At 42.0% G+C, this 24,173-nt stretch overlaps 1 protein-coding gene across 8 annotated transcripts in view; it reads left to right on the top strand.

Annotated features, from left to right (window-relative positions):
* MVB12B (multivesicular body subunit 12B) overlaps positions 1-24,173 on the top strand; it is a 290,946-nt gene that overhangs the window by 249,358 nt on the left and 17,415 nt on the right. For 3 of the 8 annotated variants that reach the window (XM_078150118.1, XM_078150116.1, XM_078150117.1), the window contains exon 10: positions 3,324-3,761. The exons of 2 other annotated variants lie outside the window; for them this stretch is intronic. In XM_078150118.1, the coding sequence (XP_078006244.1) occupies positions 3,324-3,464 (141 nt within the window). In that variant the 3' untranslated portion in view covers positions 3,465-3,761. 3 more of the 8 variants (XM_078150122.1, XM_078150123.1, XM_078150119.1) reach the window with 3 other exon arrangements.

The raw sequence follows: 24,173 nt of genomic DNA, 5'->3' as shown, positions 1-24,173 counted from the left end.
AATTCCCTTGTGGTTTTCCCCCCAATAAAGGACTGCTTACAGTATTTCTCTAGGGTTCCCTGCTTTGTACAGGAGTTAGCAGCTGAGACAACAAATAGCCGCGTATTCCTTTTCTTTGCATTGTCTTTGGCAGTGTTATGAGGGGCTGCTCCTTCGGTCAGCAACACAGGAACACAGTTTGTTACATACATGAAGGGGCAGATCAATCTACAAGCATTTATTAAGCTGCTACTATGTGTCAGGCACTGTGCTAGGCACCAGAGGTACAAATATGAAGAATGAAATAACCCTCCTTCCCAAGGAGTGTATGTTCTATTGGAGGAGATGACAGGTATATTTAATTATATGCAGAATAAATGTAAAGTGAATAAATACAAATAAAAACAAAGTAGTTAAGTGCAAGGCAGTCCGGGAGGAAGAACACTAGCAGTTATGTACGCAAATGTCACATACCCCTTCTGGAGTCTGAGGTCCGGGGGACCACGTTTGAGGAAGGACGTTGAGGAGCTGTAGCACATCCCACAAAGAAAGCTGCCCATTATCATATGAGGATCAGTTTGAGGAATTAGGAGGATTTAACTTAGAGTGGAAGAGAATTAAGGGCAGTGAGATGTTTCCCCTTAGGGAAGAGCTGGAGTGTGAAAGAGGGGTGGGGCTCCTTTCTTTGGCCCCAGAGGGCAAAGCCAGAAGTAATGGGTGAATGGAGGAAAGTGAGAGGGAGGCAGGTTTCTGCCCAAGGCTGCATCCTTCACGGGCTTGATTTAAAGGAAAACAAAACAAAACAAACAAACAAAAAACCTACCTCCCTAACAATGAAATTCTTTGCCTCAGGAGTTAATGAGTTCCCCCCAACCGGAGGGAACTGGAGCAGAAGCTAGAGAGCTCTCTGTCAGGAATGTTAACAGTAGCTCACATTTATACGATGCTGTACACACATGGATGTGAAACATTTGACATACATCATCTCATTTGACCCCACGACAGCCCTGGGAAATAAGCACTATTATTAACCCCATTTTCAGGTGAGGAAACACAGGGCTCAGCAAAGTGAAGTGAGTCGGCCAGGGTCACCGAGAAGATCACGGACATAGAGCTGACAGGGCTTTTAGAGGCCACCAACTCTAATTCCGTTATTTCAAGGAGTAGGTTAAGTGACTGGGCCCGGGGTCATAAAGCTGTAAGTGTCTGAAATGGGTTTTGAACCCAGACGTCCTGAACCCAAGTTGGGAACTCTGTTCAGTGAGTGAGTGAGTCAGGATTCAAACCCATCTCTTTTTAACTCCAAATCCGGTACTCTATATGCTATGTCCTATTTCTCCCCTTGCCGTGGAGGTGATTCCTGATTGAAGTATGGGGTAGGTTAGTTTGTGAGGTCCCATCTCTTTGTGGAATTTTAGGATCCCTTGAGAAGTTTGGGTCTTTGATGTCATTCAGCCCTGAACAGGCATTTATCAAGTGTTTGCTGTGTGCAGTACAGCCTAGTGAAGAGAGCTGGCTTTAAAACCCAAAGACTTGTCTTCAGGCACTGCCTCTGTACATCCTGGCTGTGTGACCCTGGGCAAGTCACTAGCTTCTCAGTGCTCTAGGCTAGGTGTCAGTACATACACTACAGCTGCTTGAGTGGAGCTTCATCCTGTATCACAAGCTAAGAAAAGCTGTTCTTCCCTCATAGGCCATACAGGGAGTGGCCTGAGTGGAGGTAGCCCTTGGGCTGTGATTTGCTGATACCTGCTGGAGGCTGCTGTCTGAGGCTAGAGGGCACAACAAGGGTGCCAGCTTGCGTTAGAAGTCACTTTCTCGTTGGCACTTCCGTGTGCCAGTGAAATCACAGGTCCAGGCCCTAACTCTGAAATGCGCTAAGGCACATCTAAAGATGAAAGATGATAGAGTCTTTCTTCTCATATACAGGTAGCTAATCCCTCTAGTCCCATATCACCAGGTACCTCCTGAACATCAAGTATTTTAGACTCCACTTGTCCATCAGTCATTTTCTTCCCACACCTCCAAACTTTCCTCGACTTCACGATTCAGAACTTCAGTCGCCATCACTCTCCCTCCGCTTGCTCCTTCCACACACACCCTATACACAATCAGTTACCGAGTGTTGTCCATTCTTCCTCCATGACACCTTTCTCTTGCATCTGTCCCCTTCTCACCACCAGCACCTAGTTCAGGCCTTCCACCTCTCACCTAGCCTATCACAATAGCCTCCTAATTATTACAAATCTCTCAGGTCTCCCACCAGTCCTCCACACGACTGCCAAAATAATTTTGCTAAAGTGCAGATCTCACCATGCTGCTCCCCTGCTCAAAAGTCTTCAGTGGTCTCCTTATTGTCTCTAGGCAACATGAATCTATCAACTTAGCCCTTGATGTACTTCATTATATGGCTCTGTCTGATCTTGCCAGAAGGGTTTTACTATCATACACTCTGTGTTCCAGGTGAACTGACAATGTTCTCTAAACCCAGGTTTACTGTACACCTGGCACTGTACCTTTACCCAGACCATTCCCCTGCCTACTATGCCCTCTTTCCTCACCTCTGCCTTTTACAATCTGGAGTTTCTTTCAAGGATGAGTTCAAGGACCACCTCCTACAGAAAATATTTTTTGATCCCTCTTTACTCAACTTATCTTTTTAAAAAAAAAATCTGTTTACATATTATATGCCTCAGTAGAATATAAACTCCTTGAGGGGAGGGACTATTTTTAATTTTTGTCTTTGTATTCCTAGTTCGATGCCTTATCTGTAATAAATGCTTAATAATGCTTATTAAATTGAATTAAATAACTATGATACTTTACTGGATCTGTCATCTAATGGATTTGAGCACTTCTTCCATTGGTATGGACCACAATTCCATTTATGCCTTCATTGTGTTCAGTTCTTTTCTATATCCAATATCTGTGTGAGGAGCCTTCCTTATGGGCCTCTTAACTTTACATGGTTACCACTGCAGAACATAAATTATCCATGTATTAGTTGGATAGCATGTTGGACATAGAGTCAGGAAAACCTGAGCTTGAATCTTGCCTCGAACACTTACCAGTTGTTTGACTGGACAAGTCACTTAACCTTTATCAGCCTCAATTTTCTTATCTATAAAATGGTAATTTTATTGGCGACTACATCAAAGTTGTCATAAGGATTAAATGAGATGATAGCAAAATAAACAGAGATAGACAGACATATATATGGCTTTTCAAACTTTAAGATGCTATTAAAAATGTTAGCAGTTGTTATTATGATCCTTTGTTATTGCTGTTTGACCAGCCCACCTTCTTTTTGGTTCATTTTCTTTTAAATTTGGTGTCTTTTATAGCACTTAATGTATGTCATTAAGAGGATCAGGGAAATCTTCAAGGAGGAGATGAGATTTGAGTTGGACTTTGCACAGATGAAGCTTGTTCAAGGATTGCCTCCCAAAGGGAGTCTAGGGTCTCCCCTGTCATTCTTCCTTTAGATGACTTATCCTTGTAGGAGCCAGCATAGTGTAGCAGAAGGAATTCTGGGCATAGGGTCAGAAGACTCACATACCAATTCTGGCTCCAGTTCATAACCACGGACAGCTCATTTAAACCTTTTGGAGAATCTCTTTCCTCCTTTGTGAAATGGACATGATAATCCTTGCCCTGCTTACCTTCCAAGATTGTTGCAAAGTAAGTTTTGTAAACCTTAAAGTACTACAAAAGTGTCATTTTTATTTACCTCACTGTAAATATCCTATTTCTTAATAAGAGAATAAAGCCTCATGAATATTCTGGTGTCCACTGGAATTTCGTTTTCTGAATGTTCAGTGTGCCAAGTATAATGACTGGTTAGGAGACTTGATTAGAGCACAGTGCAAACTAAGGTCATGGGTTTGGCTCCCATCTTGGCAAGTTAATGGCTCCCTGTTCCATGCCTTCGAAAATTTAATACCCTTGGCTAGATATTGCTGAGGTGGGGGTGGGATGGGAGGACAAGATAGTAGAACAGATCAGGGCAAACACATCACTGTTACTGAAAAAAAAAATCTACGAAAGTATGCCCTAGTGATGGTGGGTCAGCAACATCATCTTTGTATGCAGAAGACAGCATTACTATTATTATTATATGTTATGAGTGATGAAATGGAGCAGATCCAAATTCTGTGCTTAAGGAAATTAACAAGATGACCAAGTACTAAATAGAGCTTATAACTACTGGCTTGGTGAAAATTAGCAGGGGGTAGGGGGGAGGAACAGGTTATTAAAATCAAATAGGGTATGAAACCATGACAGATGTCGTCTTGCCTTCCATAATATCCATTTCTGGACTTTTAAATTCTACTTCTACAGGTGGTATTATGTCAGTTAAGTTAGATGAAAGAGCAAGTTGGACTGAAAGTGCAGAAGAAGAAGCACAGGATTTGGGGTCCAGAGACCTGGGTTCAAGCCCTAGTTCTGCCACTTTACTTACTGTTACTTGGGCAAGTCACTGCCACCTATAAAATGAGGGGGTTCAGTGAGATTATGTCTTATCTCCTTTCTAGTTCTGTTATTCTGTGTTCTGAGGTCCCCTCTAGCTCTAACATTTTAGTGTTCAGAGGTTCCCTCCAGCTCTAAATCTCACGACCCATGACGTCTGGATGGGCTTTGTTTACACAGTGTTTCTCTGCAGTACTGTCTCCTGGAATTCCTTAATAAAGGAACCAGGAGTCTATTCCTATGACCACTTAAGTCCAAAATGCAAGCTTGCTAGAAAAAATTGAAAAGCTATCTCACAGTTTTGTAATGGGGTTATCTGTTTGCTAATCATCCCCTTGCTGAACTTAAATTGAATGTCAGGATGTGACTAAATGACCTCTTCTTAAGATGTTTGCCTTTTATTTCATTCTTTTTTTTTCTCATTCCAATGAAAGTTTTTGGAAGACAAGCTCCTTTTTTTACAAATGTGGGTACACGTTTGGGAAAGTATGCTAAGAGCAGGATAGGTAGTTTCTCTGCCCTGGATTTTCCTCTGCTCACTGCACATCTTTTGCTTTGGATCGTGGAGACCTGGAACTCCGAGATCATCAAGCCCAATCCCCACCAAACACCCCCCACCGGACGATGATCCCAGCAGCCACTGCTCGAAGATATCTGATGATAGGAAGTTCACTGTCTTGTCAAACCAATTGTTCCATTGCTGCAGCCAAAGCTTTCCTACGTTGTACTGAAATCTACCTTCCTGTGACTTCCCCACACTGCCTCCTCAGGTCCCACCATCTCAGACCAGTCAGAACAGGCAGCTCTTCACATCCGTGAAAGCAGCTCTCATATCCCTGCTAAGTCTTTCCTTCTGCATGTTCTTAGATCTTCACATGACCTGTTTTTGAATCTTTTCACCTTTCTTTTTGTCTTTTTCTGTACAAGTTGAATTTCAGATGCTCTACTCTAAGGAACTTTTTGGAATCTAGAACATTCAAATTGGAAGAGCTTTAGACTAAGAATCAGGAGGATCTGAGTTTAGATCTTGTCTCAGATACTTACTAGCTGTGTGACCCTGAACATGTCTTTTAACTCCTCTCAGCCTCTTTTTCCTCCTCTGTAAAATAGAGATAATACTAGCACCTACCCAGTTCACCCAAGTTAGTGGCAGAGCTAAGACTCATATCCACTCTTCCTTGACTCAGTCCAGTGAAGTTTCCACCACACCTCAGGCTTCTCTGGTAGCAAACAGCAAGCTATTGGGATCTGCTGCTCCCTGGAACAGGTGAAGAAGAGGCAAAAGGCATTTACATTTACATTCAGTGCACAGAGAGTACCTGGAGCAGGTACAGAAGAGACAAAAATAGTTTTGCACATTCGGTGCACGTGAAATACCCAGAGAAAGTGGAGATGGCACATGAGACATTGTGAGAGAAGGAAGTTAACATTATAATAGTTATTCCTTATTGCTGCTGTTCAAGCAGAGGCCAAATTCACTCATTTATTCATTTAACAAGCATTTATTAATCCCTTTGTGAAATGCACCATGATGACCATATGTCAGGAGTGCTGTAGAAGTGATTTGGATATCAAATGACTTCTAAGGTCCTTGTAGCTGTTAGGATTCCATAATTCAGTGATGAGTTGAAGGTCACAGTGTCAGATGATAACAATAGAATCTTCCCTTACTAGCATTTGATTAGTAACTTTATAAAGGACATATCTAAGAACAAGAGAAAACTGGCTTATTCATTCAACATGTTGCAAAGTGTAGAAGGAAGGAAAGAGGAAAGGAAAGGAAAGGAAAGGAAAGGAAAGGAAAGGAAAGGAAAGGAAAGGAAAGGAAAGGAAAGGAAAGGAAAGGAAAGGAAAGGAAAGGAAAGGAAAGGAAAGGAAAGGAAAGGAAAGAGGAAAGGAAAGGAAAGGAAAGAAAGGAAAGGAAAGGAAAGGAAAGGAAAGGAAAGGAAAGGAAAGGAAAGGAAAGGAAAGGAAAGGGGAAAGGGAAGGAAGGAAAGGAGGAAGGAGGGAAGAAGGGAGCTAAGGAAGGAAGTAAAGAGGGAGGGAAGGAGGAAGAAAAGGAAGGAAAGACATGTTTATTAAGCACCTACTATGTGCTGGGCACAGTGCTAAGCACTTTACAAATGTTATCTAGCTGTCCTAGCTAGCTGCCTTAATAGTTCAGTGTGGTGCATAGTCTGTTATAAGGGATCTCCAGCCTATTGATAGCTGAGGTGCCAGTCTTTATTACCTAGGTCTTGAAGTAGCATGATTTAGGGGGAAGAGCACTGGGTCTTCAGTCTGTAGGCCTAGGTTTAAGTCCCAACTCTACTGGTTGCTCATTCTGTCACCTTGGGCAATTTGTTGTCCTTCTTTGGGCCTCAGTTTCCTTGTCTTTAAAATAAAGAAGTCAGAACACTTGATCTCTAATATCCCTTCCAGCTTTGACATTTTGCATTCTAAGGACCTTCCCACCTTTGAAATGCTGTGTTCTTGAGGTTCCCAGGGACCTGTAGGGTACCGACGATGAAGTCTGTGACCACTAGAAGGTAGGATGGAAATAAAGGCAGACCACAAGCCAGCACAGGATACTCAACAGTTTCCAGTCACATACAAAAACTTCCCTACTTTAAATGCTGGCAAATCGGAAGCAAGGAATGTCTGTGGTTCCCATCTCATGCGTGACTAGGTGGGCTTTCCTGATCCACTAGGGATCTCTGGTTCCTATAAAAAGAGCTCAACAGCGCAGAATTTGCAGGTGAATCCTAACTTGGCCAACTGTTGAGATAAGGTAAGTAATGAGAGACAATGGGAAAACATTGGAGAGGAGATGTAGGTTCAGATCCCAGCTTTGACACTTCCTGGCCGTGTGAGTTTGGATAAGCCACTTCCCCCCTTGATTTTGGATTGACTTGTTTCATCTTAAGAGCATATGGCAAAGAACAGCTTTGAAAAATGGGCATCTTACACATTTTAGAGACATCTATTGGTATTACTGGTTTACATGAAATGACTGAAGATGTGATCAAGAAAGAAAAGGAAACTTTAAAAGCTATCACTCTGTTTTCTCCCAACCCTCCTGCCCTGCCTCCACAAACATACTCTTCCCTATGCTTGATCCTAATTATATCTGTATGCTGACATCTCCATCCAGTGCCTTACCACAGAATGGGCAGTGACCAGAGGTCCTTAAGGGTTAAGCCAGTAGAGGACAAAGTCTGGCAGGTCCTACAAAGCTGGGAAGGCTTTCAGAGTGTGTGTATGTGTGTGTGTGTGTGTGTGTGTGAGTGTGAGAGAGAGACAGAGAGAGCAAGAGCGCAGAGGCCCACATTAGTTAAATGTAGAGAGTCTTATCATAGGATTTAGAGGTAGAAGGGACAGTAATGCCTTGTCCAGCCCTCCCTCCCTCTTCAGTTTTACAGAGGAAGAAACAAGGCCAGAGAAGGTGAATGAATTACTCCAAATCATTCAGGCAGTAAGTAGCAGAGCCCATCATTTACTCCTAGGTCCTCCATTTTCTGCTGTTTTCACTAACAAAAGGTTGGAGATAATTTTTTTGGCCATGGCCACATCTGAAGATGGCTAATGCATGGAGGGGTTGCTATTTGTCAACAACTGGGATAGCCATGCTGACAAAAATGAGGATCTTTTGAAGGATGGGTAGAGAGTACACTGTAAGTGTTATCATCCCATTTTACAGATTAGGATGTTGAAACTCAGAGAAATGAAGTGACTTGCTCAAAATCACTAGTCAGTAAATGCAGAACCTGGGATTTAAACCCATGTTTCTTTGGCTTCAAGTCCAGGTTCACTATACCTTGGCTACCTAAATAAACATCCCCCTGTACTCTACCCTACTTGGTTCAGACTTAACTGCCCTCAGTCCTCCCAGAGTGCAAGTAAATTAATCTGAGGTAGAATAGTGCCAGTCATGGGAGTGTGAATGTATGGTCACCTTCCACTTAGGCCTTTGATGGCTCAGCCATGGGTGGACAGCTGAATGGGTGGGAGTGGTGGGGGGGAATGCCTTCCTGAAGAAATGGAAATTCTTTGGGGCAATGTATTACAAAACCCTAAATATCTGTGTTGTTGTATTTTTCTCAGAAGGGGGTAGGAAAGGGTGGCAGGTTGGAAGTAACTTAAGGTTGATTTTTTCACCAAGAAAAACATTCATCCTAATACTTAACCTCCAGAAAAATTTTCTCTATTCTGGAGTCATGAAAAAATTAAATTATACAACCTAAGTTCTTTTTTTAAACTAATAAACAATATCACTCTCAACAAATACAAATAAAAAAACACAAATACCAATTTTAGTGAAATCAGAACAATGACCATCTATTTGTTCCCCTTCTTGTCTTGAATCCTGCTCTCTGTGTGCCTAGAAAGTTTCATTGCTTTCATTTTTAAAATGTGGTTATCGCCTGTGCTTGTTTTTATTTTGCTGACCTCGCTTCGGATCACTTCATATAAGTCTTTCCATCTCTCTTTATATTTTTCATAGTCTTCATTTTTATAGCCTTCCATAGTGTTCCATTACATTAATATACCATAATTTATTCTTTTGATGAAGCATCTTCTCTGAAGATGGATAGATGTGCATATAAATATTCTGAATTTCTGTGTCTCTTTATTTCCCTTGCAAGCAATAGTTCCATTATCCTGGATCTGATGGCTTCCACATCACAGGCAGCATGGGATTTTCCCTGGCACTGCATTCCAGACAGAAATGTCCTTAGATAATCCAGTGCTTTTCTCCTACCTTTGTTCACTGCCTGCTTTTCATTCCTCCTTTAACAGCACACAAGCAGCCGCCGCCACTGCCTCTGCTGAAAGTCATGGTGCCATTTAGTTCATTAACAACTTGCTCCATTCCATAAAGGAGAGTAATCCTGACCATGGACAGTCGCCTGCATTAAGCTTCCACAGTGGCTGGTCTGTCTTTCTACCTTCATTTCCATTCCATGCTGTCAGATTGTTTCCAGGAAAGTGCATTCAACAGACAGAATAAATTACTGCTTTCACACTGTAAACAAATGGCCCAAATCCATTTTTAAGCACGATTTTATTTGTGGATCTAACGAAAGGGCTGTGTTATAATAGCAGCTCTCATTTCTAGAGTATTTAAGGTTTAAAAAGTTCCTTACCACACCTCTATGATGGAAGTAGTGTAGAGATTATTAAACCTCGTTTTATAGATGAGGTAATTGAGGCACAGAGAAATGAAGTGAATTGGTCCCATAGCTAGTAAGTGTTAGAAATAGAATTGAACCCATGTTTCCTGCCTCATGATAATGTATCCCACTCAACTGAACCAACTTCTTTCATAATTTTATCTCACTATAAAGAATTCACCAAACACACTGTGGCACTTTCATAGAAAATTATTGTTCTCAGGCTTCCCCCTAGTACATAAAATGCAGTTAGGAGACCAGAGAAGGGTGAGACATCAACAGAGGACACACAGAAGGACCAATTGGAGAGAAGGAAGAAGGACCAAGACAGTATCCTGTCAAGAAAATACAAGGAAGGGAGAGTTTCCACAAAGAGAGAGGTGTTAAGTAGTATCATGTGACGTAACAGATGTGCTGAAGCTGGCCAAGAGGTGATTGTTAAATTTTTAGTGCGAGCATTTACATCTTAGAAATCATCTTGACTTATTGTTTTGTTGATTTCTAGACTTCAGAAAGCAAATGGATAAAATGTTAATGATACAGATCAAACTTAAAAGTATGTCATGTGTACATTTTTTTTTTTTGGTCAGCCAGTTGTTACAGATTTACCAGCACACCCCTGCATAGAAGCCATCCTAAAGGTAGCATCAGATTCATAGATTCAGAGCTAGAAGAGACTTTGTCCATCATCTAGTTCGCAGGTGAGGAAACTGAGAGAGAAGTCAAAATATTTTATGCAGGGCCAAACAGTAAATAGAGACAAAATTCAAATCCAAGTCCTCAGACTATTGATCTAGTGCTCTTCCACATGCAGCATGGCTGCCTATTAACTATGGGTCATTTGCCAACTACTTCCTACTAAATTGAAAATTACATTATGGCTCAGGGACTGTTTGACCTAATCTTTGTACCTTCCCCAACACTTAGCACATAGTAGGAGCTGCATAAATATTTGTTGAATGAATGAACATCATTAAATCCTCATTAGCCTACTACCCTTCCCAAGGAGAACCTTCTATGGAACAAGCCAACTTCCATTTTAACTTGACTTTAAACTGAAAGACTAGGGAGAATCTAATTAGTAAAGTGAACATCTAATATTAATCACTCCCTTAAAATTGACAAGGGAGGCAGTTCATTTAACCACTTAATTGCTACAGGTTTTTATGGGCTGCTGTTTGCCGACATCTTTAATGAAGAAGTTGTAAATCTAAGGGAGCTTAAAATTTTAATTTTATACCGAAATATTTTTCCTTGTTCTCATGTTTGTAGTCAATTCTCAAGGGTGTAGTCACATGAAATGTTCTTTAAATGAACATATTTGCTAACTGGCATGATTTCAGTTTTTAAAACATTGGTTCCAGCAATTAGGCATTTTTTTCAGTTCCCAGATGACTAGAGAAATTCGTCTTGATTATAATTGCTCTTAGCCACGCATATCTAATTTGTGTCTTTTTAAGTGTTAATTAGTAAACAGTTTGAGCTGACATCTTTATGTGTTTGTGTGTTGAAAAATGGGGCTTACTGTTTATTTAGCCTGGGGCTGCTCCTGCTGGTTGTGACATCAGGACATGGAGGTGAAGTGCACAAAAGCCCTGTTTGGCAGCCAAAGATTCCGAGAAGCAACTTAGGAAGTTCTGCCTTGGCTTGGGTGGCTGTTGGAGCTTTCTAGTGGGGACTTTTTGGCAACTTTTATGGGATGTGAAGGCATACTTTTTATGGTCCCATTGAAAGGACAGATTCCCCATTATATAAAAAGTGCATTTTCATATCCCCAGCATAATTGTTTCTTCTTTCAGAAAGGTTCTGTGCTTAGGAATTTGGAATTTTATAAAGCAAAACTTGTGGTTACACAGCACCATCTAATGCCCTCTTTCTGAATTGCACTTAAAAAATCCTTGGATGTTAGTCTTCAAGTGTGTTTATAAATATGTGCATGTATTTCTATAAGAAGCCCATAACAATGGGTGTACTATATCTGTAGGTATATTTATATCAAATATATGTGTGTGAATATGTCTCATATAGATATGGTTATCAACTGGATCTGTGATTTCAGCGGACTTCATCTGGATTCCCAGATGAAACTCTTATCAATATAATTTATCATCTTCGAGAGTCTAGAACACCTGAGAGGTTAAATGACTTTTATAGAATCACACATGAATACATATATGTATGTACATGTGTATGTATAATGTATATATATAAAAACATTCGTATATCTATATGTACATATGTATATTATATGTATGTATGTGTATATATACAGGTAGAAGGGGGGGGGTGTATGTATCAGTTTGTGTGGAAAAAGGATTAGCCTTGTCTACTTGGCCCCAGAGAGTAGAACTAGGAGTAGTAGGTAAAAGTCCTAGTGAAGCGGCATTCTTAGGCTCTTAGGATGGAGAGGTGAAAGGGACCTTATATAAAGTCTCATCCCTTCGCTTTACGGGAGACTGAGACCCAGAGAGCTCTGGGGCACGTGCATCACAAGCAAAAGAGTTCGAATCCAAATCAGGGTTCTCTAGACTCCCAAGTCCAGTTCCCCTTCCATTATGCCTGCATTGTCTGACCTCTTATATACAGTTCTGAGATTCTCCGATTTTACTAGTTGAGACTTACCTAATTATAAACCACATTGGATCTTTTTTTTTAGAAATATGATGGGCGTAGCTAGGTGGCATAGTGGATAGAGCACCAGCCCTGGAGTCAAGAGGACTTGAGTTCAAATTCGGCCTCAGACTCTTGACGCTTACTAGCAGTGGGACCCTGGGCAAGTCGCTTAACCCTGATTGCCTCACCAAAAGAAAAAAAAAAAGGATGAACTGCTTTGGCCATTTATGACATAATTTCAGATTTCTGGGCTGGCTTGGCTTTTTTTTTTTATTGGAACAGTATAGTTAATCTCACATATGGAAGATCACCACAAAGATAGCCTAGGTCAATATATTAGATAAATGAAAGGACTAGAACAACCCAGTTGAATAAAAGGTGATGGCCCTGGTGGCTTGGCAGATGTAATCCAAGATGACATTTTGGATTTGTCTAGTCTGGTCACAGTCGTGAATTTTTCACTGTCATGAATTTAGCCTGTTCATGAAAAATTAAACTCCTGATGGATAGGTGTTCTCATTGTTTTTGTAAGTTACTCTTAAACATGATTTTCTTCTCTTATCTTTTTATTGGCATTGAGAATTTTTCTCCCTCACGATTTAAATATAATAATTTTTAAAATGACATATTAGATGATGACTAAAGATTCCTTTCAAAACAACTACAACAACAAGAAAAAAAAGTTAGCCTGAGATTTGGGGAAGGACTATTTCACCTTGAAAGAACGAACTTGTAAAAATCAGGAAACAAAGAGTAGAGATAAGTGGCCACTTACCTAAGGGAGTTACGGATTAGAAGTTCGTAATAAGACTGTAGGCTCCTTTTCAGAAGGAAAGTGGTTTGGGTTAGTTTGGTTGGTTTGGTTGTTTGCCCTTGAGTCCCTTAGCAGAGTAGTGACTTAAGAAGTGCAGTGGATGGAGTGCCAGGGCTGGAGTCAGGAAGGCTCATCTTCCTGAGTTCAGATCCAGCCTGAGACCCTTACTAGCAGTGTGACCTTGGGCAAGTCACTTAATCTTTTTGCCTCAGTCTCCTCATCTGTAAAATGAGCTGGAGAAGAAAATGACAAACCACTCTAGTATCTTTGCCAAGAAAACCCCAAATGGGTTCACAAACAGCTGGACATGACTGAAACCATTGAACAGCAAGTCCATGTCACAAGTTTCTAGCTCCCCAACATCTTTAACACGATGCATTGTACATAATCTCTACAGTTATTCAAAAGCGTTTATATTACATTTCTGTATACTCCCTCCACTGAAGCAATTCCTAACTCACTCCCTCTTTAGTAGATGGTTTCAATAGTCATTGTCACCTTCCCCCAAAATAGGTCCTAGGTTCATAGATTCAGAGCTGGAATCCCTTAATAAAAGGATTTGTTGTGTAAAACTTGGATTCAGTCAAAAGGCTACACTTGAGGACCTAGGGGGCTCTATGTGGCCTCGAGGCCGCAGATTCTCCACCCTTAGCCTAGAGAGTAGTTGACCCAAGGCCAGGTCGAGGGCCAGTGTCACAATAGGCTCCAAATCCATTTCACCGAGGACTTGGTGACCACCTTTCTGATAATGAGCCTGACCACGTTTAGTTAGGCCGCTCCTTGGATGATAGGCACACATTCAGTGAGTTTGCAAGCCAGAACTCAAAAGGTCTCCCACTTGAAGGGCCTACTAGACATTGCACAGCCCTGTCACAACCTTCAAAACCTGGGGTCGCTTCCAGGCCACGGTGAGACATCACAGAAGGATGATAAGGGTGGGCCTTATAAATGAGAAATGCTTACTAAATGTTTCTTGAATGAATAGAGGGCTGGGAGGGACACCTCGTTCTTTGCTCACCATCAGTAAACTACAGTGGCTCCCGGTGACTTCTGGGACAAAATACAGATTCCCTTGTTTAGCATTTGAATCCCCTCAAACCTGGCTACCTTCGTCGCCTCACTATATATTACACTCCTTCACACACTCTGTGGTCCAGACAAACTGGCGTACAGGCAGTTCCCTAAACTTGGCCTTCCATTTCCTGTCCCTGTGTGTATGCACAGACTGCCCACCATCATTTCAATGTACTTACTCGCTCCTCGCTTCCGCCTGGTATAGTCCTCTCAAAGCCCGGCTCAAACAGCGCCTCCTACATGATGCCATTCCTGAACCCTCAGCTGTTAGCGCTTCCATCCAAAAAGCCATCATGTGCTTATACATACCTGCACATCATACACTTGTACATGCGCGTGTTGTCTTCCCCATTAGAATGTACACTCCTTAAGAGGAGGGACCGTTCCACGTTTATCGTTGTGACCCTAGTACAGCATCTGGCCCGTGGAAAGCACTTAATATATGTTTGGGTTTTTCGATTGATCGGTCGATTTATCTATCCAGAATTCAGCACCAGCATCCATCTTGTTGAATGTTTCTGTAAATGTCCAGAAAGAAAAAGGCTGCACCTTTAAGTTTGCAGGTGAAACTTAGCTCATGCATACCCAAGAGTATGAGGGAGAGAGATGGTTAAAAAAAAAAAAGGTCTCAAGACCTTCACTTTTGAGGAAAGTGACAGAAAATGTAGGCAAGTAACAAAGGGTGCATTTAGGGGAAAGCACTCCCAAAGTACTCATAGGATGACATACTCTGAGTGAGGTGCTGTGTGTGATACGGAACGGGAATCTGGAAATCATTGAATACTGTTCTCTGAAGAGATTAGTCCAAAAGGCATCATCAGGAATAGTATTAGAAACAGAATAAGAAACACACCCCTTACCTTGACAACCATGTCACATCTGAACTGGAAATTCTTCATGCTCACCTCAGGAAGAAGATTGTATCTGAAGGAGGTTCAGTGAACCAGCTTTTATGTCCCAGGCACTGTGCTAAGACAGTACAAAGACAGTGAGTGAAAAATTTCCCTATTCAAAACAAGCTTGCATTTCTAACAATAAACGCACGTGTTAGTGTACACAGAATAAGTATCAAGAAAAGAAATACAAAGTAGTTAACAATCTGGTGTTTTGGGAGGGAGGGCACTAGCAGTTGTGGGGATTGTTAGAGAACGCTTCATGAAAAAAAGTGGTGCCCGAGTTGCATCTTGAAGGGAGAAGTGGATTCAGGTAGGCAGAGCTGAAAAGGGAATGTATTCTAGAAAAGGGGAGTTGGGGTGGCCATTGTTGGGATCTGCAGTCTGGTGGATGAGGAACAGAGAAGATCAGTTTGGCTGGATTACAGAGTGCAGGAAGAGTAATTCCACAGTGAGGCTGGATAGGTGGGTTGGGGCCACGGCGTAAAGAGCTTTGTATTTTATTTATATTTTATCCTTGGGGCGATAGGAAACCGCTAGAGTTTATTGATCATATGATATAATATATTTAAAGCACTTTGCAAACCTTAAATGTTAGCCATTGTTGTTAAGTCGTGGAGTGACATGGTCAGATCTGCACTTAAGGAAAATCACTTTGGCCACAGTGTGGGAGATGAAATGGAATGGGGAGAAACTACCAGATAGGAGGACAGTCAGAGGGAGGCTGCTGTAACGATCCAGGGAATATAAGGACAGATTTCAGAGAGACAGAGCGGCAATTTGGCATAGTGATGGGTTTTGAAGACTGGTAGCTCAAGGCACCCTGGCAGTATGAACCTAGGCAAGTCACATAACCTCCCTATGCCCCTAGCAGTGCCCTTAAGACTATGGATTGCGGACCAGGTTTTGATCAGAGGTAGAAGCATCTTCCTCACCTAAAGTTCCCTAACCTAGTGAAATCATAGGTCTGGAAGAATTTGTAAGAAGGGGGGGGGTGTGGAGAAAGACCTGTTTAGTCTGGAAAAACAATTGAGAAGGAATGTAGGTAAAGATACAAGATCCTGAGGGCAGCTAGGTGGCACAGTGGATAGAGCACTGTCCCTGGATTCAGGAGGACCTGAGTTCAAATGCAGATGGTATGACCCTGGGCAACTCACTTAACTCCATTGCCTAGCAAAAAAAAAAATACAAAACCCTGTTCTTTTTGCTCAAAAAAGAAATATGCATTGTGAGGAGAAGACTTTAGGGGTTTGGTGGAGGGAGAGGGAAGCAATGTAGGTATAGGAAGTAGTAGCTGTTTTTAAGTATTTGAAGAATTGGCAAGGAGAAGAGGGATTTCAACTTGTTTTACGTGGCCCCAGGGGGCAAAACTAGGAACAATGGATGAAGTTATAAAGACAAGCATTTGGACTTAGAATCATAGGAAGATAAATGTAGAAGGTATTTAGGCTAACCTCCTTATTTGATGGGGGGCAGCTAAGTGGAGGAGTGGATAGAGTGCCAGGCCAGACCCATCTTCCTGAGTTCAAATCTAGCCTCAGACACTTGCTAGCTATGTGACCCTGGGCAAGTCACTTCACCTTGTTTGCCGCAGTTTCTTCACCTGCCAAACGAGCTGGAAATGGCAAATCACTCCGGCATCTTTGCCAAGAAAACTCCACATGGGGTCCCAAAGACTCAGAAATGACTGGAGAAAAATGACTAAACAGCAACCTTATATTATAGATGGGGAAACTGAAGCCCAGGGAAGTCAAATGATTTGTCTGAGGTAGTAGCAGAGCTGGGATTCAAACTCAGGTCCTATAAATCCAAGGCTGGCCCCACTCTTTCCACTGCTCCATGCTATCTCCAGTGAGGCCAGGACAAACTTCCTACCAAGGAAAGCTGTTGAGGAGTGGGGCAGAGGGAGTGTGTCCCACCTCAGGAGAGGACTCCACAGAAGGGCACAACAGCCACTTGTCAGGGACATTGTAGAGCAAGGGTTCTTAAGCTGGGGTCCCCAGCCCTGCCCCCAAGAGGCTTATAGATTTCAAGGGGTCTCTGAATTTGAATGGGGAAAAAAATTACATTTTTATTTTTACTAACTTCTAACTGAAATTTATGATTTCTTTTGTGAAATGTGGCAATAAATATGATTCTGAGAAGGGATCTATGGGCTCCATTTGACTGCCTCCAGAGGGGTCTGTGACACACAAAAGGTTAAGACTCTGTGTTGTAGAGGGAGTTCTTGTCCAAGTGGGGTTGGCTAGATGGCTTTTGAAGTCACTTCTAATGATGATATTCTGTGTTATTTTCTTTTCTACCTGTTGAAGGGTTTTCTCGTAAGTCATAAGAGAATAGGGGCATATGGACTTGGTCACTAAACCCTCCTACTTTAGCTCTGAGTACTCCTTGATTACTGAATGAGATAAAGATGGGTGAAACGAAAGGAAGTGGCTTTTTTTTAAGGTCTGTAATTTCATTTACATAGTGGTACTCTTCCATTAGGGACCAGAACTCTTCCATACCTTAGTATGTGGTTGCTGTGCCCACCAAAAAAAAAAAAAAAGAATTCATTTAGCTAGGTGGATCCTTGGATTACAAGTTCACATTCCATCAAAGGTCCTATTTGAAACCTTTGCAACTAGGTGGAGTTTGCATAGACTTCAAGAACCCCAGGCCATCTCCAATAGTTATCAATGAAGGTATCAATGAAGAGCTAGATATTAAGGCTAGAAGAAATCGCAGAATTGTAAATTACAAGCTAGAAGGAACCTTAAAGGTCATTGTGTTCAAACCCCTCATTTTATGGATGAATAAACTGAGACACAGAAGTCATCTAAATCTAGCATCTTCATTTTAAAGGTGAGTTCACAAAATTCATAGGATTTAGAGCCAGAAGGTTCCTTGTTCAAACGTTTCAGTACTGTCCAACTCTTCATGGCCTCATTTGGGGTTTTCTTGGCAAAGATACTGGAGTGGCTTGCCATTGCCTTCTCCAGCTCATTTTACAGATGAGGAAACTGAGGCAAACAGGGTTGAGTGACTTGCTCAAGGTCACACACTAAGAAGTGTCTGAGGCCAGATTTGAACTCAGAAAGATGAGTCTTCCTGACTCTGGGCCACCTAGCTGCCCTAGAATCCTTTGGATTCAAAGGACCTAGGTTCAAATCTAACTTTAATCAATTATTTACCTAGGTGACTTTGGGCAAATCATTTAACCTTTTTGGGATTCATTTGCCTTATTCATAAATTAAGTGTTACATTAGATGACCTTTAAGGTCAGTTCTAGCTCTAAATCTATGATCCTATGGCCTCAGTCCTGGCTCTACCCCAGTCATCTGCAAACAGGGATAGTTGCCCCAAAAGGTTCCTTAGACACCCTCTAATCAAACTCCTCTTATTTCACATATGAGGAAACTGAAGCACAGAGAGAGGGAACTTAGCCAAGTTTACACAGGTTATAAACATAAGAATCAGTATTCAAACCCAGATCTAATTATTTTAAGTCTGGTATTCTTTCCACTATGCAATGCAGTAACTTGATAAAAGCTACATGATGAATGTGGAAGTCAAATCCAGGTCCCCTGACTTTCAGTTCAGTTGTTACTGCACTCTCCCATATCAACCCGGAGATAGTGTAGGCTGAAAATAGAAGAGTTCAGATTTGTTCATATCCATGATCCACAGTGGGTTACTGGGGTGGGGAAGCTATGGATATGTGGGAGTGCTGCCCCCCATTCTCCTTCTCCCTCTCACAAAAAAAGCCCTTTTCTGTTTAGTGGAACACAGTTCCAACTGGGGTCGTGGTAGGCTGTCCACTCTTCTCCTTTCCAAGTTCAGGAGGCTCCTGACTCTAGCTGCCTGCAGCCAGGTAAGGGAAAAACCCACAAGACCAGTAGTTCTCAACCTGTTTTGAGTTGTGGCCCTCTTTGGCAGTCTGGTGAAGCTCTTCTCAGAATCATGTGTCTAAATACGTAAAATAAATACATAGGATTACAAAGGAAGCCACTTACACTGAAATACAGTTATCAAAGTATTTTTTTTAAAAAGCCAAGTTCACAGTAAACCCCAGAACTATACACATTTCCCCTTTGCCTCCTCTAATTTTCCTTGTCTCAGCCTATAGGATATAGTCCTGAGGTTCTGGTTGCTATGGGCAAGGAAAGCGAAAAGTTAATATTTTACATTTTTGAAACATGTATAATCCTTATACTCTACCACTGACCCTTCATGACAAAGCACAGGACTAAGAAATGCAAGGTCCAGTTGGAAAGATGCCTTTTTAATACAAGAAATTAAGTCTGAAACAGGTGGCTCTGAATTTTAGGGTAAAGGTTTGATTAAAAGGAATCCTTAGCAGTTTATACATTTGTTAAACATAATTTTGCTGTTAATTTTTAAAATTTTAAATTAACTTCTAGTTTCCTTAGGTTAATGAACAAAAGTAATGCCCTTTGTGACTGAATATCCAACAGATTTTACCTTTTTAAAAATAAAACTACCTGGGTCTACATCCATTGTCTACCTATGGCTTCCAGACCTCAAATTCTATGATTTTGTAACGGAAGTAAGAGCCCCATGGGCTAGGCCAGTCAAGTTGATTTGTGGCTAGGCCTCAGCTGCCACAGAGTAAGGACTCTTCTCAACTTGTCTTCTCTGCTTTTATACCTTGTTTTGCTTTGGTTTTCCCTGACTTGTTTATTTAAAAAACTGTGGGGTTGTTTGTCTGTTGGTTGGTTTAATGTCCCTATTGTCTCTGCTGAATATCAAGAGGGAGTAACCTCCACCAGGCCAGGACAGAGAAATGAAGCACAGTTCCCTTAATGGCAGAGTATGGTCATACCGGTGATGCTTGTAATTTGTGGAGCAAAGCAGGTGTACCTGGGCACCTAATAGCCCCGCATTTGTATCACACATTATGGTTTGTAAAGTCAGATCCCAACTCTACTACTTAAGAACTGCATGAATTTTGAACAAATCCATTAACTACTCTGGGCTTTGTTTCCCAATCTGTAAAATGAGGGGCCTGGACCAGGTGGCTGATGAGCTCCATTTCCAGCTCTAAATCTATGCCCTCCACCTTCCTCACCACAGTCCTGTGAGGCAGTAGGTATTATTTCCACCATTTTACAGATGGGCAAGAAAAAGGTTCAGAGAAAGAAAGAGACTTAACCCATAATGACGCAGCTAGGAAATGGCAGAGCCTGAATTTGACCCCACATCTAACTGCAGGATGAGTGAAGGTTCCTTCCTGTACAGCCAGCCACCTTAGTGTCCTTCATCCACCTTCGATAAGCGCTGAAAGGTACAAACTCAGGCTGGGGAGAGTCGGGGGACAGCTGTGATTACTGCTTCCTTTCCCAGCTGCAGTTTTCCCTGATGATAGCTATAGGACACTAATTCATCCAGGAAAATAAAAGCTACCCTCCCTGCCCAGGGCTGAAAAGAGATGACGGAGGATCGGAGTGTAGCCTGAATAGGAATGGGCTGCCAGCATAAGGAAACACATCATCTCTTAGCTTTCGTTGGAACTCCTTTGGGGTTTTCTGTGATTATATGTTGGCGGGTTGCTCTGGCTCTGCCACAGGCAGAGACTTGTACTCTCTGTGTCCATGGATAAGGAAAAGCCATCGAAGCAGGTGGGGATTTGGAGGAAGAGAACAAGAGGAACCCTTGGCAAAGCAGAGCCAATGTAGGCAGGCCTGCGAAAGCCAGGCCTGCTAATTTGCAGGCTTTTCTCTGCCTACTGAGGTAATGAACACCAAATTCAGGGGGAAGGAGATAGAACTCTGCAGAGTGGACACCAAACTACAAAATTCCATATTTGGCAGGCATCTAGTCCAACCCATAGCGGACAGGAATCCCTACTAAACAGGCCTGACAAGTGGTCGTATGGCTTCTGCCTGAAGATATCCATAGAGAAGGAATCACACGAGCCCTTAAGGTGCTGCTTTAGGACAGTTCCAACAAGACATCAGAAAAAACTTGCTGACATCAAGCTTGAATTTACCTTCATGCAACTTCAAGCAGACAAGCATCTGTTAAGCCCCTACTATGTGGCAAACACGGTATCAGATGCTGGAGATAAAATGATAAAAAATGAACCACTTTCTACCCTCGTGGATATTTAATTCAAAGGGATGGAAGAGAGACAGCAAGGATATCTATAAGTGGATTACAGAATAAAGATGAAAAGAATTGATAACATGGTAGTTAAGTATGACATACTTAGGGAAGGAGGTCACTAGCATTTGGGAGGATCCAGAAAGGCTCCATGTAGAAGGTGATGTTTGAGCACATGAAGGAAGAGAGAGGTTCTCTGAGGCTGAGCTAAGGAAGGAGGATGGTGAGTACAAAGTATGGAGAGAGGAGATGGGGCGTTTTATGGAAGGAACCAAGAGAAATCTGGCCAGGTTGGCCAGATTTAAGAATGTGGGAAGGAGAGTCATGTATCCTGAGGCTGGAAATACAGGATGGGGCCAGATTCTGTACGTCTTTGAAAACCAAACAGAGGAATTTATATTTTAATCCTAGAAGCAACAGGGAACTACTGGAGCTTATTAAGTCATGGAGTGAAATGGTCAGATCTGAGCTTGGGGAAAATTGCTTTGGAGGGGATGGATGGAGGTGGCAAGAGCCTCAAGGCAGGGAGAGCAGTTAGGAGGCTGGTGCCCTCATCAGACAAGGGGCAATGAGGGATGGATGATGATTGTATGAGTCAAAAAGAGGGGTCAGATGCACAGGATGTTGTTCAGGTGTAGAAACTGCAAGATTTGGATATGCAGAAAGAGGAAGAATGACAAGTTAAGGGATAAAAATGAGGTTAGGAACTCAGGGTTTGGCCCCTGGGGCCAATCAGAAAAAAAAAGAAACATTACTTGGGATGTGGCTATCATTTTTAAATTTTTGTATCCCCAGTAGCAAGTGACCCTAGTGTCTTGCCACATAAATGCTTAACAAATATTTATTGGATTGGATTAAATTAGAACCTAACTTTCCAGCCTTTTTTCATATTAGTTTCCTTTGTATATTTTATGTTCCAACCAGTCTGGACTGTGGGCTCCTTCTGCAGGCTTGGGATCTTTGCCCTCCTCATACAACCCTTCTCTTTCCTTGAGGCTCAGTTCAGGTGCCCTCTCTGGTGAAACTTTCTGTGACCTTCTCAACTGAGTATTCTTTCTTTACTCACACTTTCCAAAAGCACTTTGATGCAAGATATTATTCTTATGCGTGTACACATCATATCCAACACTACCTCAAGTTCCTCAACGGCAGGAACAGTTATGTTTTTGACTTATGTCGCAAGTAAGCACTTTAAAAATGGCAGGAATTGGGGGAAAATAAAATATTTTTAGAAAGGAAAAAATAAAATAACAGACAAAAGCAAGCATATTATTAAGGGCTTACTATGTGCTAAGTGCATGTGGAGTTGAATTGAATTTAGTGAGATGTTTTAGGTCTGGCCACTGTGCTACTCTGAAGGAAACTCCATCTCTTTGGTGTGGTGTTCCCCACACTGATGTAGATAGCAGTTCCTTCATGCATGAGTAGACAGCAATGGTGAATTACTGTGGCCTAAATAATTGCTCCCATGGTATCACACCCCTCGGGAACGAGCCCATCCACATTTGACTTAGGTTGTCCTCAGATGACAGAACTAGTCCATCCCTGCACTCCCAATAAGGGCTTGCATTCCACTATCAGGGCCTCAGGAAGCTCAAGGTCACCTCCATATGCCACCATAAGACTTCCGAAAAGGCTCTTGGTGGAGAAGAGTTTTTGTGCCACACTGTGGTAGCAGTGTCCTCTTCCTGCCAGACAGGGCGGTAAGCATTTCGTCAACACAGTTGGTTTAATACAGAAATAGGATTCCAGAGATTGCCTGTGAAGTGCTTGGAGCCCCTCAAATGCCTGAGTTCAAAGGGATAGAGATGGTGGTATTATGACTAATCCTGCATACCGACTGTCAGAGTCATCTTCCTTAAGCATAGTTTTCATCACATTATTCCCATGTTCCAAAACCTTCCCTGAGTCCGTTTCCTACTACATCAAGTCTTAACTCCTCTGCCTACATTTCAAGACTCTGCATAATGTGGCTTCTCTCCTCCCAGTCCTGTTCCTCACTTACTCCCCTCTCATCAGGTGTGCCTCCCCCATCCCACAGAAACATTCAATCATAGATTTAGAGCGGGAGTGGACCTCAGAGGTCATCCAGTCCAGCCTTCTCATTTTACAGGTGAGAAAATTGAGACCTTAAAAGGCTGAGAGACTTTAATCAATTTTACTCCCTTTCCTGGACTTTACAATCCAGCCAAACCAACATTTTCCTGTGGCCTTTCTCATGTAACAACACATCTCCCATAACTTAAAAAAATAATAATAACTAGCATTTATATACCACTTTGTCTGCAAAATTCTTTACAAATATGATCTGATTGTATCCTCACTAGAACCCTGGGAGATAGGTGCTATTATTATCCCCATTTTGCAAACAAGGAAACTGAGGCAGACATAGATTAAGTGACTGGCTCAGTCACACAGTTAATATATATCTGATGCAAGATTTGTGCTCAGATCTTCCTGACTTTAGGACCAGCACTCTATCCACTGTACCCCCAGCCACCTTCTTGTACCTCTGTACTAGCTGCCCCCTCCCAATGCCTAGATTACATTGTCTGCCTCTTAGAATACTTGGTTTCCTTCAGAACTCTGCTTAAGCAGCATCTTCTACAACACGAAGTCTCTCCTGATTCCCCTAACCACTACTGCCTCACATCTTATGACCTCTACATCTATTATGTAGAGACTTATTCTCATATATATGTTGTTCTCCTTTATAGAATATAAGCTCCTTGAGGACAGGGACTGTTTCAGTTTGGTCTCTGTATCTCCAGAGCTGAGCGTGGTGTCTGGCACACAAAAGGTAGTTACTGATAGAGCCAGACTTTGAACCCAGATTCCCTATCTCCAAATCCCATGCTCTTTCCATTATACTAAAACATTGGGGAACAAAAAAGCAGTTACTTTCTTCAAAATGCTAGGATCCTTCTTGGGTTGGATTGTACTTTTGCTCAGCTCATCTTCCTTTCTCCTTCTTTGATCCATATTCTACTAAGCTTTGTAGGTCCAGCTGAAATGCTGCCTCTTCCATGAAACCTATCCTGAGTATCCTTGCCTTCACTGATCCTTCCTTTC

This window comes from Phascolarctos cinereus, unplaced genomic scaffold (assembly GCF_003287225.1).
Source record: "Phascolarctos cinereus isolate Bilbo 61053 unplaced genomic scaffold, phaCin_HiC Scaffold_2;HRSCAF=192, whole genome shotgun sequence".
Lineage (NCBI taxonomy): Eukaryota > Metazoa > Chordata > Mammalia > Diprotodontia > Phascolarctidae > Phascolarctos > Phascolarctos cinereus.
The sequence above is the reverse complement of the archived record's forward strand: the minus strand, read 5'-3'. Positions and strand labels throughout refer to the sequence as shown.